At 37.3% G+C, this 15,743-nt stretch overlaps 1 protein-coding gene across 2 annotated transcripts; it reads left to right on the top strand.

Annotated features, from left to right (window-relative positions):
- Positions 1–1,410: 1,410 nt before the first annotated feature.
- On the top strand, positions 1,411–14,777 carry LOC109059695 (hyaluronan and proteoglycan link protein 1-like). Of its 2 annotated transcripts, none has more exons than XM_019076868.2 (5): positions 1,411–1,559; positions 9,408–9,550; positions 11,356–11,718; positions 12,558–12,860; positions 13,074–14,777. In XM_019076868.2, exons 2-5 carry the CDS (start codon positions 9,445–9,447, stop codon positions 13,361–13,363), a joined length of 1,062 nt encoding a protein of 353 aa, XP_018932413.1. In that variant the 5' UTR covers positions 1,411–1,559; positions 9,408–9,444; the 3' UTR covers positions 13,364–14,777. The 2 variants fall into 2 exon arrangements, with proteins under 2 accessions (XP_018932413.1, XP_018932414.1); XM_019076869.2 differs by lacking the exon at positions 1,411–1,559 and adding an exon at positions 8,448–8,894.
- Positions 14,778–15,743: the final 966 nt, after the last annotated feature.

Raw genomic sequence — 15,743 nt, 5'->3', positions numbered from 1 at the left:
AAATATCTATGGAATGTGATATTTTCATATTTTGTCTTGTGGTCAGAGAATTAGCTGTCTTGATGACATAAGACCATTGTGTTGGATCTAGTCCTGCACAGCCAGATTTTTGGCATGAAATGTAGTCCACATAGTGTATTCTGGCCAAAAACCACCCACTTCCAGTTTATAGTTTCATCATCCTAAATATACACTTTCCCTTATGCATTCATATACATATTTTAATAAAATAAGAATATTGAAAAACAATGTATGATTTACAATTGTTTTGCATGCCATTCAAGAGCAGAAAAGTCTGAAAACACCTTGAGAAAACACAACAGAAATATGTAGAAGATGCACAAAGATTTAATAAAAATAAATATTTTTTTCTGTCCAAACACAGGTGTAAAGCTGAGACTATGTTGCAACAAATAAACAGATCTGTGATCACTGTTACACTAGGCATCCTGCTACATTATGAATCATGCATGACAAATCTGTTCTTCATACAGTCTTGTTGTACAGTATGTTCAGAGTGGAATTATTCTGCATTAATCCCTGAGCAATGATTCTGTTTAGTTTTGTAGTTACCTCTTAAACATTTACTGAAAGAACGCTTTGTCATGTGGAAACCTTCTGGGTGAAAGTTTCCTTCTAAAGCTAAAAATGTCTTCAGGTGGAAAACTGAATGTCCTAATGCTGCCAGAGCGCTCCAAGAAACTGTGTTGAATGAAATCACCAAAAATAGAGTTGCAACCTTATCTTTATGCACCGAAGGTATTCAAGAGTGCTTTATCTGAGTGAAGCAATGGCATATTACAAATAATAGGTTAAGATTTTTTACCAAATTAGGCTGGAATTAAAACTGCATGCTCTCCAAATTCTACCCAAAACATTATTTCAAACATCATTTTTCATTTTGACCATATCTGGTAACCTGCAGAGAGGATATTTATGTGATTTCAGATTATTAAAAACCTTTAAAACCATCTAGACATAATGAGCAAAGGGTCCTTAGAGAGTGTGTTTGTGAAGGATATTAACAATGACGGAAAACAGAAGTAAAACAAAAATTACATTTAAAGTCATAGTTTACAAAGCAATGAAAATTCTGTCATCATTTACTCACCCTCATGTCCATGCAAACCTGTATTCATTATGCATTTCTGTCTTCTGTGCAGCATTAAAAAGATATTTCAATAAAAAGCATGTTATGATTTCTGTCCTACTTGACAAGAAGCATGTATTAATCATTTCTATATATATTCTTACAGTTAAATTCAGGTAAACGTTTTGCATTGAGTTGATAGAGAAAAATGTACCAATTAACCTGAATTCATTATATATAAATAATCGTGAGAGTTGAAAAACAACTTTTGTTACTGTAACTTTGTAACATTCTTGATGACGCACAGCGTCTCTCTCAGCACCTCTCTAAGTGTGTGCGGGCGGGTGCGTGTGTTTTCCCGCGGGGTCTGCCTGCCTCGTTCTGTGACGTGTCTGAAAATCTGCTAGCATTTCTGATGCTGGAGCCCACCAGAGATCATTCAGCAGGACGCAGAGCTCTGCTTCACAAGGTAAGAGCCTGTCATTACTCATCCCTTCTTCATTTAAGACACGTGAGTTTTGCGATACGAATAAAACACCTGTAGAACAACCGATGTTTTTAGTGACCGACCGTCCGCATATTCTTCACATTCATAAACATATTAAACTCTTGCATACGTGAATTTGGAAATACACTATAACTTTTACGTAAAAAATATCGATGGTGTGAGGCTCAGAAAACATTAAAATGCGTTTTATACAAAGTGACTCCTTTTGATATGTTATTTTTTATAAAAAAGTTTTGGTGTAGTACTTTGGAATAAACTTTTATTATTGTTTCTTTCTTTAAAAAAAATGAAGAAATTTTGTTTTAAATATTAAAATATAAATATTTAAAAACATGTCGGTGTGGTATAACCAACATACGTAAGCCATTTTGTTGTCATTTGACAAGAAATCATAATCAAATATTGGAAAGAAAATATTTAGTGTTCTTCACATGATTGTCAAACCAATTATTTTTTAAGTATAGGCCTAAATCAAATGTGTTTACAATGGTATAAAATGTAAAAGTTAAAGCAGGCCATGTAAAAACTTGTTTTTCAGTATTATTTACAGATTAATTATACTGTTTCTCAGTATTATGATTTGGCAATCTTTTGAGGTTTAATAAGAACTGCATTCATGTTGGCCACATCTTGGTCTCAATCTCTCCCTCAATTTGTTTTATCTTTATGGCTGTTTAGTGGTTTACCAGCAGATGAGTCAATTCATGAATACTCCCATCAACATTAACACAAACAACTTCCCCTTGTTATTTCTCAATGAATTATGAGACAGCCTGGCTCCAAAGAGACCAACAAGTGTAGCCCACATTCTGCAGAAGAGTGAAAAGCCTGCTTGTTGAGTCGGTGCAATGACAGAATGTTCTTACAGGGCAAAATAGGCACATACAGAGGCCACTTCAATACAGGCAAAAGTGCTGAGAAGGAACAGCTGGTTAAACAAATATTGGGGGCCAAGACTGTATAAAAGTATAAATTAATAATGTATAGCTTTATTTGACACATGAATGAAGCACTCAGTATTGCATGGAGGGCTGAGTTTGCCATCTATCGGTTTGGAGCTTCAGTGAACCACTATGCTGAAACTTGCCCAACTTTTTTACCCAAGTTGAAAATAGACAGACCTGGAGCTGAAACAATGCACTCTCATGTAATCATGTCATTTATGACATGCTAAAAGTTTACAAATGTATGTACAACTGCAACTACATAGTTTCTTTTCCATCTGCCTGGTCTTTAAGCCTGGTCTATGGTTGGTAGCACCATTGTTTTAGCAACGTAATGCACGTTGCCTTGTTTGCTATTTAGCAGTGGTTAATCAGATCTGTCTGGCAGCTGTTTGGCTGCTGATCTCAAGGTCAGATTGCCAGCTTTCTCAAAGATGTGTCTGGTGGTCTGTGATGACCATGGGTGAACTCTGACTTTTTCCTCACATGGTTGGCAGAACACATTAAACCAGCCGATTTTCCAAGTGACCTTTCATCCTTATTCTCCACGGTGCTGTCATGTAGCGGAGGGTGGCCTGGGGCGATGCAATTCTTTTCACCCCTGGTCTACTCTAGGTTAATGTGTTGCATCATTCAGAGAGTCTGTTTTATCTTATTAAACGTTGTTCATTTCATGCTTAGACCAGTGCTGTTAATTGGATTTGAGTAAAACTATCGCTGTGTTTTGTCCAGAGATTAATTCTGCAGATTAGAATGTTCTTTAGTGCACAGTTTTAGTAAAAAACATCTGGTTTTGAAGAACCATGTTTTTTATTGTATCGGGATATCAATTTTCTCTGTTTTTTGGACACTATATAAGCTTTGATGAAACTTACAAAGGTTCTCCTATGGCATCATACTGTATACAGTTCTGTTAGTTTTAAGTAGGACCTTCTTTTCTACTGAAGGGTGTGTTGACTTTCAAAAAGTAAGATGGCAACAGGCACTCTAAATAAAAACATGTCTTTTGAGACTAGATTGCAATACATTCTAAAATGCTGAGATTGACAAATGCTATTTGGACTGAGACCGGCACAGGCTGACCTTTGTTGAGGATGCTTTAAATAGCATATTTCAGTTTTAATAGATGTTTTAATATGCTTAATTTCCTGTAAAAGTAACACATGCAGTCTGTTGTTTAGAATAACAAGACAGTATTTCACACCATTCTTTACAGTTATCTAATTGGAGATGCTGATAGCAAGTCTAAAACTAAGATGTGGGAGAGTATCCGGGTTGTCAAGGCAATGTGTGGATTGGTTGTAGATGTGGTAGAGAGATGGTTGTAGTTTATGCATATGCACTGAGGACTCTTTGTGTGTGTTAAGGTGGTGCGAGGGTGACGTCAAAACCCACAGAACTCTAATGAGATGCCGGGTGGGTGGGCCATCACAAACCCGCCCCATGTACCGCTAGAAGAAATATTCTCTCAAACTAAGAGTTTATTTGTACTACAGAATATTTAGCTTTCAAATAAAAATAGATATAGCAAGATATTTGCCTTCTAAGTATCCAGCTGTCAGGAATTCTACCTGCTGCCTGATCAAAAAGTCCATCTGCTGTCCATCAGTCTTGCTTCATGAGTCCTCCTTTTGATATGAGCACTGCTGTTAACACACCCAGGTAGTGCTGCCAAGTCAAAGGTTCTTTATGCTCTGAGCACAGAGCCCTTCCTCATGCTGGAGTCTATGAATAGGAGGCACATTGTCTTTAACGAACATGGAACATACTTACAGAACTGTTAGGAGCATGTGCAAGCTAAATGAAAAGGTTATATTTACACAACTGGCGTTTCCTCCCACCATTAAATTGATGTGCGTGAATGAATCTAATGCAACTTTAAAGATGCAGTAAGTTTTTCCACTTAAAATATTGCATTTAATACCTGCCAAAAATATAGCTGCAGGCAGCAAATATTCAATTAAATCCAAGTGGCCACAGTACAGCAAACATACTAATTTTAGGATAATGCTTATGTTTTGCATCCATGGCATCAATTCCATTGTTGCATAGGTGCAAGCAAACAGTTTGACAAATAAAAAAATAAAAGTCACAACAAATTTCTGACTCGTGTGAAACACAAATTGTGGAAGACATCGATGAATGCTGTAGAACAGGCTTGAAAAACCATATTAACAAATGTAGCAGAATTTGATAAAGTAATACATGCGCACCATCATTGTTTGACCCCCAATGATGTCCACTCACATGAGATGAGGATTGCAGTCATATCAGTGCCCTAGACGAGATGTTTAATTGGCTGCCATGTTGAGAGCACATGACCAGCTAAATACACCTGTAAATAGGATATTTCTAAAATGGCATTAGTAATCGAAAAAAGTAGGTGTCAGTATAATGTCCAAGACCACTACTGTATCAAACAGCAAAAAAGGGATCTTTAAAGATCACCTTACAATTAGTATGTTCATCTAAAAATGTACAGAAGTGAACATATGTTGAACAGGATAACTTCTTATATTGTGCACAAATTATTGTTTTCTTTTTTAGAAAAAAGTATTTCTCAGTCATTTGCCACAGATCACAAAATAGTAGGAAATCAGAAAGACTCTTTGTATTATTCAGAACAGAGCATCTCCTTTTTGTTCATTATGAATGGCTGAACTGTTTTCTGACCTTTGCATGTTTTTTTTCCTCAAATAGAGTGAAACATTAGAATATGTATTAATAGAGATCGGGGAACCCTATTTAACCCTGCTCTATAACCCAGAAAACAATACATAAAATCTCATTTACCATCATGGCATACAAGTTTGGAACAACATAAAAGAGAATAAATAATGAATGATTTTTTTTGTTTTCAAGTCCGTTATTTGTTTGATTCACAGAAAGCAAAAAATGCTACAAACCATGTCCATGTGTACCAATAAATTTTAAGACAAATATGCTGCATATGGCACCTGTAACAAATGGATTTGACTTATGAGTCCATGAAATTAACTCACTTTATTGAGTGCTTGCAGAGAGTGGGGGTCGAACACACGCCTGACCCCTAGAGAAAACACATGGAAAGGTTTTAGATGTTGTGACATGGATCTTTTTTGTTTTTGGGAGTGGTTCTTTGGATGCCGAAGACTGTGTAATGGCCCATCCAATTACCCTGTCAATGGGGCCAGTCTTATGCATGTTAGTGCCTAAATCTCCACAAGTGTCAGTGGGTCTTTCGGAGCTGTTTAGAAATACTTTTAGTTAATTGGCCTGGAAAATTAAAAGTGAAGCAGAGCATTCAATCAGTGTTGTCTGAAACAAATCTATTCAGTGTATATAGTACTTGACTTCATTCAGTTTTTCATTAAATTGGATTCGAAATTAAATTTATGTTTTAGGTAAGACTTATTAAAGAATTTCAAGGTCTAAAAAATTGGGCTATATGAATATTTTAAAATTACTGCCAGAATTTTCAGTATATATTTAAGAATCTAAGACATATGTTTCTATAACTACATGTATCTTAAAACAGCAGACTGTAGCATATGGTGGTGATTTCAATAAATGTTTCATCCACAAACATTTAAAATGCTGATACTGGAATTATGCTGTAAAGTTCAAACTGTTTCATAACTTAAACAGGACTTTTTTTGAGCAGAACCTGTCTGAGTGACAGAAATCGGAAGCAAGTCTGATCTCTATGATCTATAAATGGGAGATTTTAGGATCCCATTCATACAATGTCATCGGTCTAATGTCTAGTGAAGAGAGATGCCATGGCCTTCAAAGACAGCAAATCGTTTGAAGGGTGGAAACACTACTCTTACTGATGTTATGGAGATTAAGGGTTACTGTGTGCTTTGTAGAATCAAACATAAGCTTTAAACATGAGTCATTGAAATCACAGGTTTACACTGCATCTATTTGTTTTGAACTGTGTTTGCATTCACCTGGAAATCACGACTGTCATCTGCACTGGACTACTGAACTCAGCAGGTTTACTGCCTTAAGCGGTTCAATTATATCTGCATTTCCTGACAAGAATAGTTAACCCATTTAAAAAACAGATTACAGACAAATCCTCATTTAACACACGCACACATTCATCTCAAGTTTAAATTAGAGCTTACTCTCCGATACTGCTATCAGGTGTTATCAGAATCTCTAAAGGACATCTCTGTTCTGTAAGTACTGTATAAGTTAGAATAAAATGGCCAAATATTGACAGATTAATCAGTCTGGCTGATACAGTATATACTGGTCTATCAATTGTAAAAATTTATTTCTTTTTATTATGACCAACTGTCATAATACTTAAAGTTTTCTGAAAGAAAACATTTGTTGAAATCAAGTTTAGCATAATGCATGATCACTGGAAGCTATATATTTGTTTGGCACTTAGTGAATTAACAAGAGAGAAACACAACCGCTATCTCATATGTTGATCTACTTCCAAACAAGGAGAGGAATAGCCCTCATAGTAATTGTAAGTAGTAACATAGTAAGTGATCAGGAATGACTACTCAAAATCAACCACTTAAGGGATTATATTTTGGCACATTAGGGAACGGGTTTTAAAGGAAAATTAGGTTCTGGCCAAATTGGATCCATAATCTCTTTGAGCTTCACAGCTGCTCAGGAACCAGTAGGAGTGAGTTGTTGGGAAGTGACATCATAAAATGACCCCCCAGGCTGTGTTGACTCCATTTCCAATGAACACTGTGTAGTCAAACTGTGTATATTGTTAAATTGTGTGTATAGTCTCCTGACATACACTGTCTAGCAATATATTTTCTTCTACTAACAAAAGGCTTCTAACAAAAGTTCCAAGGGAAGACTGTAAATATTTAGTTTTATGCAAAAACACGCATGCTTTCCTATCTTTGAAATTGGTCACTTATGAGCCAACCCCAATTCATTAAAAAGTACTATTTACACCAGGGAAGTTAATTTAAGATCCACTGCTATCAAAACATCACTTTAAAATTGCACTAATAGACACTTGCTAAAAAGCCCAGTTAACTAAACACTTTACATCATAAAAAAGTGTAACAAATGAAAGGTTTGGTTCTTGCAAAAGGGATTTCCATATGAGGACTGGAAAGTCTGCAGAACTGCTGGGACAATCTGTGCTTGAGTTAAACAAGCTAGTTTAATCAGGACCTGTCCCAGACTACAGATTGTTGACAAGTCATTTATTTTCTGCGCAAATTACACCATGCTTATCCACTCATATTCCACTGTACAATGAGTCTGCAACAGACCTGGTCAGGCAACTATTATACTGCTTAAAGACCATTGTTAGGCATTGGCAGCTTCATTTGTTGTTTATTGCTAAGAATGGGATTTAATGTCAAGGCGGTAACAGCAACCTGACTTAAATGTCCAAAAACATTAAGTATTAAGTCACTGTTTACACTGGACTGTCTTAAAGCAAATTCAACCATCAAATCTGTAACCGTTTCCTGCCAAGTGATTTCAACAACGAGGGAGTTTTCTCCCAATTGTAGAATTGGTGCCTCTTCCCAGAAGATAAGTTCTCTAGTTGTGCAAGACTAAGATTCTTGTGATGCTTATGTGAATTAGCTGGTGGTCTGGCACTGTTTCTAAACCACTGCTGTTTTCTGATCAACTGCAGTCTATGCGTTTAAGACGTTTACCCACATTTGAAAACTAAAGGCACGGACTGTTTTCCCTGTGCTTGACCTCACTGTACACAATCGAGTTTCACAAAGGAATGTGATTCGTAACAGTGTTCTCTGTCAACAGCACAGTTAGTGTGTTTGGTTAACCGTCAGCCTGCAAAACAGAGCATGTTTGACAGTCGTTACACTAAAAAGGCCTTAGGGTCATTTGGGTGGGAACAAATTCTTTCAGCTGTAACAATTGTGCTATAAAGTGGCCTCATAGGGCAATTTAGTATAGCAGACCCTCCAATTCCTGGAGATCCTTTGGACTGTATTTCATCTTTTCAAACAGAGGACTTGGTATCCTTCTCCTGCAGGATATGATTTTACCTTGTCACAGTTGAGTAAGCTCACTGTACTGTGGTAACTTATCTTTCACAGGAGAGGGCACTGCATCTGTGAGTCCTCACTTTTATCAGCGGTGGCTTCCTGGTATGCGTAATGACTGTTTGCAGGCTAGGTCTGGGGGGGTTGGCTACTCTGCAGAGCAGTTCTGCTGACTGCAGTAGAGAGGAACTACCTCAGTGCGTCAGCACTCTGAAATGAATGAAGAAAAAAACGAATCAATCAGAGTGACTGCAGAGAGAGGGAGAGAAGACTCTACACACTTTCTAATCCTGATCTTTTGCGTAGCTGTCCTTACATGCGCTAGTGGCCGGGAGCACTTGCTCCGTAAGATGGTAAGTCTTTTCTGAGCTCTGAGTCTGTAGGGAGACTGTCTGTGCTTTAGAAAGTTTTGTGCTAGTTTGTGCCATCTTGACTGCACTTTCCTCACACTTCAGTGCCTCTTAAGGTGAAGGGTACAGGAAGCAGTCCTGCAGCACTGGTGTTAAATGGGATTTATGCATGTGTGAAAAGTTTACCGGTCCTAGTCATTTATGTACCTTGCCCTATTTGTGTGAGTGTCTTTCTGGGAGATGTGGTGAAAAGGACACAGCATGCGCTGGTGTCTGCGTGACAGTACTGCACAGGGGAGTTACTGCAGATGGAAACGTGCAGGGGATCTGGTGCAAGTCACACAAAACTGAGCTCTTTCTCAAACGCCACAGAAAATGACTCCAGATTGTTTTAGTAAAGCCTAATAATACAACTCTAAAGAACGTATTCTTCCTGGATTGGATATACAGTAGATAAATAGCTTTGTAAAATGCATATTGTCTGACTGTCCCTTATTTTTGTGTTCTCTCATGTAGTGAAGTACCCCCCAACCCCCAGGTGCTATAAATCAAGATGACCTTCCTTCTTTTTTTCCTCTTGGTCCTCTCCGAGAGCCGAGCTGACAGCTTTGAAGAGGCATATAGTGACCTGGAACACTACAGGACTATATACATCTCAGGTAAGCGATGGGAAAAGGTGTGTTTGTGATTGTGTGTGAGAGGAAATAGTAGAAAGAGTGGAGAAGAGAGGGAGAAAGTGAGACAGAAAGTAAGAGAGAGACAGAGAGGGGGTTGTACTGCCCATCCCCTAAAATGGTGTTTCCCCCTCCAGCATTTCTTAACAGGGACACTTACCATAATTATCTCATCGGGTGTCGACTTAGGTGATTCGAAACCCAATGGCTCCCGTCACAGAACACAAAGTGGCTGGAATTACTTACTACAAGTGTTAAATATTTGATAAGCTATTTGGGTTCAGTATTTATTCATGCTGATATCTGATTATAGTAGTATATCAGCCTCCCCAACCTCATCTGCAAAATAAATAAGTTTTTGGTTTGTGTGAACAACAATATAGTTATTAATTAGTATAAAAACAACACATTGTGCCCTGGCCAGGAATGATGCAATGACAAATGATAACAGCCATCTCTGCAATGCTAATCTGTTTTTAACAAATCAACCACATCTAATGCACAATAAGACTTGGTAGCTTGGATTCAATCTCCTATTTCTTTTTAGGGCCATGCTAAGTAGCCCCCAGTGAAATCACATGCTTTCTTGCACATTATAGATGGAAACTTGTTGCACCGCACCTGATTAGGACACTGTGCCAGTGCCTGTAATACATTTTTGGTGGAAGTTTTGACAAAGAAGCATTCTTGTATCATAAGTTAAGTTTAACTGGAGTTTACTGTAGCTGCAGCGTGTCTTGGTTGACTGGATAATTTGCAGGTTTTCACCAGATCCATAGACCCAACAGGGCTTTGCTGAGAACTTGGCAATGCCAAGTCTTAACTCAGGTTAGTTGACATTGACATTGAGAGTCTTCATCCTTTAACCTGGTAATGAAGAAGAGTATGGAAAAGTTTTATCTAGACATACACATTCCTCTTGTTTGACCTTGGATGACACAAACTCCTATCATGTCTCCATTGGGTCCAGAATACGTCGTTATGAGAACCAGATGACTTTAGAGAATAACAAAAACTTTTAAGAACCTGAGAGCAGGCCACAGTGTTTCCATGACCTCCACAGTTGTTTCCCTATGATTACATTTACTGCATTATTTACTGCATATCAATGACAAACTGATAAAGCATCCATATGTAATGAATGGCATAAGTGAAAAACAAAACCATCCATGTAAATATGGACCATATTAAAAGCCCTCTTCAACTCTTCTAGATTTACCTTTCTTCTCTCAGTGATTACTGATCCCAAAACACATCTGGGAAATTTGCCAGCCTATTTTCTTCATATCCCATGTTGTAAAATGTTACCCACCAAATTTAGAAAAGGTTATCATAGCCTACAACCCTACTCTAAACTATTTATAGTTACAATATGTACAAAAGTGCAATAATGTAGTTTTTTGATGATGGATTTAAAAAAAAAACACTGGCACACATTTCTTTAATTATTTGTGCACTAAAATGGTTGCAACACCTTCATTGGAAGAGCATACACAGTCACTCTTAGGTTTCTGTCATAAACATGTAGGGGAGTTTCCATTTCTCTGAAATCTAAAAAACACAATGATTTATGAGTTTGCATAACCACAAAATCCTGTAGCATTAGACAAGGATGCATTCAAGCTATCATCTTTGTGAAACGCCTTAAGTTATTGAACACTAACCAATGCAACAGGCCTTGGGACAAAAAAAAAATCAGAACAAAGGCTATTAACTCAGTCACAATCTGCATTCTTATTTTGTTTATTTCTTTGAGTGACAATCTGAATGTCTCTTTCTTTGACTTTCAGAAAATGGACCCAGACTCTCAGTTGACACAGCACAACCCAAAGTAATCTCTCAACGTGGTGGCAATGCCACACTGCAATGCAAGTTCAACCAGGATCCATCATCTCCCCCAAATCCCAAACTGAGGATTAAATGGACTAAATTGACTTCAGATTATCTGAAGGAAATTGATGTGTTTGTAGCTATGGGTTTCCACAAAAAGAGCTATGGTCGATTCCATGGCCGCGTACACCTGCAGGATGCTGGCAAGAATGATGCTTCACTAGTTATCACTGACATCACTCTGGAGGATTATGGGAAATACAAGTGTGAAATCATTGATGGCTTGGAGGATGATACAGTAGTTGTCTCACTTGACCTGCAAGGTAAAGCATAGATTTATGTTGCTAACATACCTGGATTTTCCTGGTCACTCTAGTGACAATTAGCCAAGAACAACACAGTGTCTCACAGGTTGCTTTAATTTTGTTTAGATGCTGGTCTGGTAATGTCACTACCATGCTTTAAAACTAGATTGACTAGCAAAATTTCCTGGGTCAAACAGTTGAATCAGCTAAGTTTTGCTGGTGTAAAACATAACTAGGCACCCAAAAATAATCTTTATAAAAAAATACAAATAAATAAATCTTGTCTTTGACAGTTGTCATTAGGTTATATTAATATTTTGTGTTCATATCCTATCCATCAAACATAACTGTACCTATTCCTTTAAAGATACACAAGTTTTTAAGATACTCTACAAAAAGGCCACACAGATGAAAAAACAGCAACAATGCCATTGTATGACTGGCTGTTTTCTTTCCAGAATAATACACATAATACTATACACAGTTTATGCACCCTTGGCTGTTCCTCAAGGCAATTAGCCATGAGATAGCATTGTGCTGACTCTCTTCACACTGTGTGCAATGTAAATGCTATTCAATAGTCTTATAATGCAGAGTAGAACAACTTATAAATCTAGACCATCAGCAAGATCCTGACAAGAGCTATCATTGCCAAATAATGGGACATTTATTTGGTACTTGCTCTCTGCATTCTTGGCATCACTTCAGTTGCATACAATAAATCTAAATGTTTTTTTACTTTAGATGATGCATTGAAGAAAACATCGATTTATCAATCAAGAATTTGATTATTGCTTGATTACACAGATCTAATCAGGGAGAATTTTGAAAATTCCTATGTCTTCGGGTTTCTACAGGCATTGTTTTCCCATATTTTCCTCGACTGGGTCGTTACAACCTGAACTTCGCTGATGCTGAGAAAGCTTGCCGAGACCAGGATGCCATTGTGGCATCTTTTGACCAGCTGTATGATGCATGGAGAGATGGGTTGGATTGGTGCAATGCAGGGTGGCTCAGTGACGGATCGGTGCAATACCCCATCACCAAACCCAGAGAACCATGTGGAGGCAAAAACACCATTCCTGGTGTGAGGAATTATGGGATGCGTGACAAGCAAAAGGAAAGATATGATGTCTTCTGTTTCACCTCTAACTACAAAGGTTTGTCCTCCCCACTGTTTGAAAGACATCTGAAATAGGGTAATCTCTCCAAAAAAAAGTAAAGCAATTGATGTGATACATTATGTATGAAAGGAAAAAACAAATTGAGTTCAGCCATGCAAAGAATCTCTAATGAAAATTCTCTTCCTCATGTTTAATACCCATACTGCATATTATTTGAGAATAAACACTTTTCCCCTTTCTCTTCTCCAGGACGTTTCTATTATTTGATACACCCTTTCAAACTTACATATGACGAGGCAGTGCGGGCGTGTCAAAAGGACGGTGCTAAGATCGCCAAAGTCGGGCAGATGTACGCAGCGTGGAAGCTGCAGGGCTACGACCGCTGTGACGCAGGCTGGCTGGCGGACGGCAGTGTACGCTACCCAATCTCAAGACCACGCAGACGCTGTAGTCCCACGGAGGCCGCTGTCCGCTTCTCTGGATTCCCAGACAAGAAGCACAAACTCTACGGCGTCTACTGCTACAAGAGCGACAACTGAGTGTACCAACTGTATGACTCACGAACTAAGCGTAATAATGTAAGGAGTTAGATTGAGTGCATTAAAACTGTGACAAAGTCTCTAGATACTGTAATACAGAAGGATTTGAATATAAAATAAGTGATTGGCATTTGTTTGAAGCAAAGATTCTGTAGGATTAGGCACCTCAGGCGCCCTCTTCCTTCAAAATCAGGACTTCACTACAAGACGGCAACAGGACAGGAATAGTATTCATTGGGTGCCGCGGAAATTATAGCTTCTGGTTCCAGGTCTGAATGATCTTATACAGCAGTGCTGAAGGAAGAGATATTTGGTGAGATTGCAGAAGAAATTCGCTCTGTGCTCTTCCATTTAGCATGCAGTAGCTTGAGGGATGTTCTAGAACACAATGACAGCAAAGCTTAAATACTTTGAACTGATACCTTTGGGCACTTAGTTTATCATTCAAGAACATCATATCCCATATAAATAGCATGTGAAAAATATATTTTCTGTTAACAGGTAAACAAATTCAACGAAAGTGCTAAACACCATACAGTACAGCCATGGCACAATGAACAATTTTTTCTTTTGCCATCCTTACAGGGTGCTATATTGTATTATTTTCTAAAAGCATACCTTTTTAAATTTAGTTTTATGTGTGGACCAAACCATGTTGAGTCATAAGTCGCATTGTTAAGAAACAAAATATTGTTCTGTGATTTTTTTAACTATTGAAATATACAAGTAGAGTGTTTATAAATGTATGTTAATTATCTTTTTCTTGAAACTATGTGTTTATACAATGCCTCCCCTACAACGCAATGTAAGAAATTAAGAGCTCCACTGTATTGACCTCATCACTGTCAAAAGTTATTTTGTGTTCAGGATGGTGAAGAAATCTTTGGTTCATTCCACAGACATAATAACAAAACCATTGTGTTTCAAAAGTATATCATGGTTTGTTTTCTAGAACTTGTTTTTAGTATTTCTGATCAATTCATGAAACCACAGAAATCAGCCAAATCAGTAGTTTTAGTCTATGCATGTTACTGTTTACGAATAGCAAGACTGAAGTGGTTAAAAAGACAACAGTGCTAGTGATCACTTTGTGTTACTTAGTAAAAGAAAAACAGCACAATGAACTTAATTTTCTATTGTTGAAAAAAAAGATGATGCAAAAAATAATGGCACAACAAAGAAGTGTATAGTTAGCATGCTGCATTCAGTCGTTATTAGTCTATGAAGCAGTAGACCTTCAGAAGAACATGTCAAAGCCATGGCATTTGGAAATAAACCATTAAAACAGACTGCCAAGCTAAGACAAAAACAACTTGATGTTTTATTCTTACTATTATTACCATTAGGCTCAACACAGCCGACTTAGAACTCAAGGTTATGCGTTTCAGCCACCACTAAATGACCAGCTCCACTGGAAAAAAAAAAAGGAAAAATAAAGTTCTAAATATTGGTGTTGTTTCAAAATACTGTATCCACATTCATTTCATTATTCATGTTGTTTGTACTCTGGCAACTGTACAGTAGGTGTGCCTTGTTTACAAATCTTCAAAATCAGTTTTAGAGCTGAATGTTTAGATATGTCTTTATAGACAATGTTAACATTTTTCACTCGTGTTTCATGTACATAAAATATAATTAAAGGGATAATTTGACTGTATCAATGTGGAAAACCCCCCTGACCCAAAAAATAAAAACAATCAGTCAAATACATTTGGTTTGGTTGTTTTTAGAAAAGCACATTGAGAAATTATGTAAAAATGACAGAGGTCTAGTTTCACTCGGTCAAAATAAAGAAATTGCAAGGAAAATAGAAATTGGACCTTTAAAAGGTTGTACTTTCATGAGTATAGCTGCCATATTAAGTGTTATGATTTTTCTTTAGTCTTTAAAAATCTAACAGATACTAGGTTTCTCCAAGTAGAGGCTACTCCATGGGATTAGGGGCAGACATATTTCCATTTTATTGGACAAAACTGTGTATACACACCTAACGTGCAAAAATAATCAATCTAGAAGAGTCACTAATACTTTTGGTCCGTTTTCTCGGACGAAACGGAGCAACTAAAAGTTTGGTCAGTTTTAGAATTACACAAGCTGACTAGCACATACAGAAAGTTGGTCCACAGACATTGAATAATGCCACAAAACTACAATTTCATGAGTCTTTAACTAAAGATGGCCATTGCAAATGTGTATTTTATGTTATTCAGGTCAGGTAAAAAGAAACAGTCGTAGTCTAAATGTTATTTTGCTTGCCAAATCTCTCAGAAAACACACAAGAAGCTTGCCAGAGTTAAAAGATGTAATCTCAAAATGAACACTGAACAATGCTCACCTTTAAACATCCAAGTCCTCACCTTGTAACGCAAGCATGTTAGTC

Source organism: Cyprinus carpio, chromosome B10, assembly GCF_018340385.1.
Source record: "Cyprinus carpio isolate SPL01 chromosome B10, ASM1834038v1, whole genome shotgun sequence".
Classification (NCBI taxonomy): Eukaryota; Metazoa; Chordata; class Actinopteri; order Cypriniformes; family Cyprinidae; genus Cyprinus; species Cyprinus carpio.
The sequence above is the reverse complement of the archived record's forward strand: the minus strand, read 5'-3'. Positions and strand labels throughout refer to the sequence as shown.

What these genes read in the sequence shown, in the direction of transcription:
- LOC109059695 (XM_019076868.2), top strand. Translation starts at nt 9,445, where the DNA reads ATGACCTTCCTTCTTTTTTTCCTCTTGGTCCTCTCCGAGAGCCGAGCT. An exon ending in CAGGACTATATACATCTCAG is followed by an intron (nt 9,551 to 11,355) that starts GTAAGCGATGGG and finishes TTTGACTTTCAG; the next exon opens with AAAATGGACCCAGACTCTCA. An exon ending in TGTCTCACTTGACCTGCAAG is followed by an intron (nt 11,719 to 12,557) that starts GTAAAGCATAGA and finishes GGGTTTCTACAG; the next exon opens with GCATTGTTTTCCCATATTTT.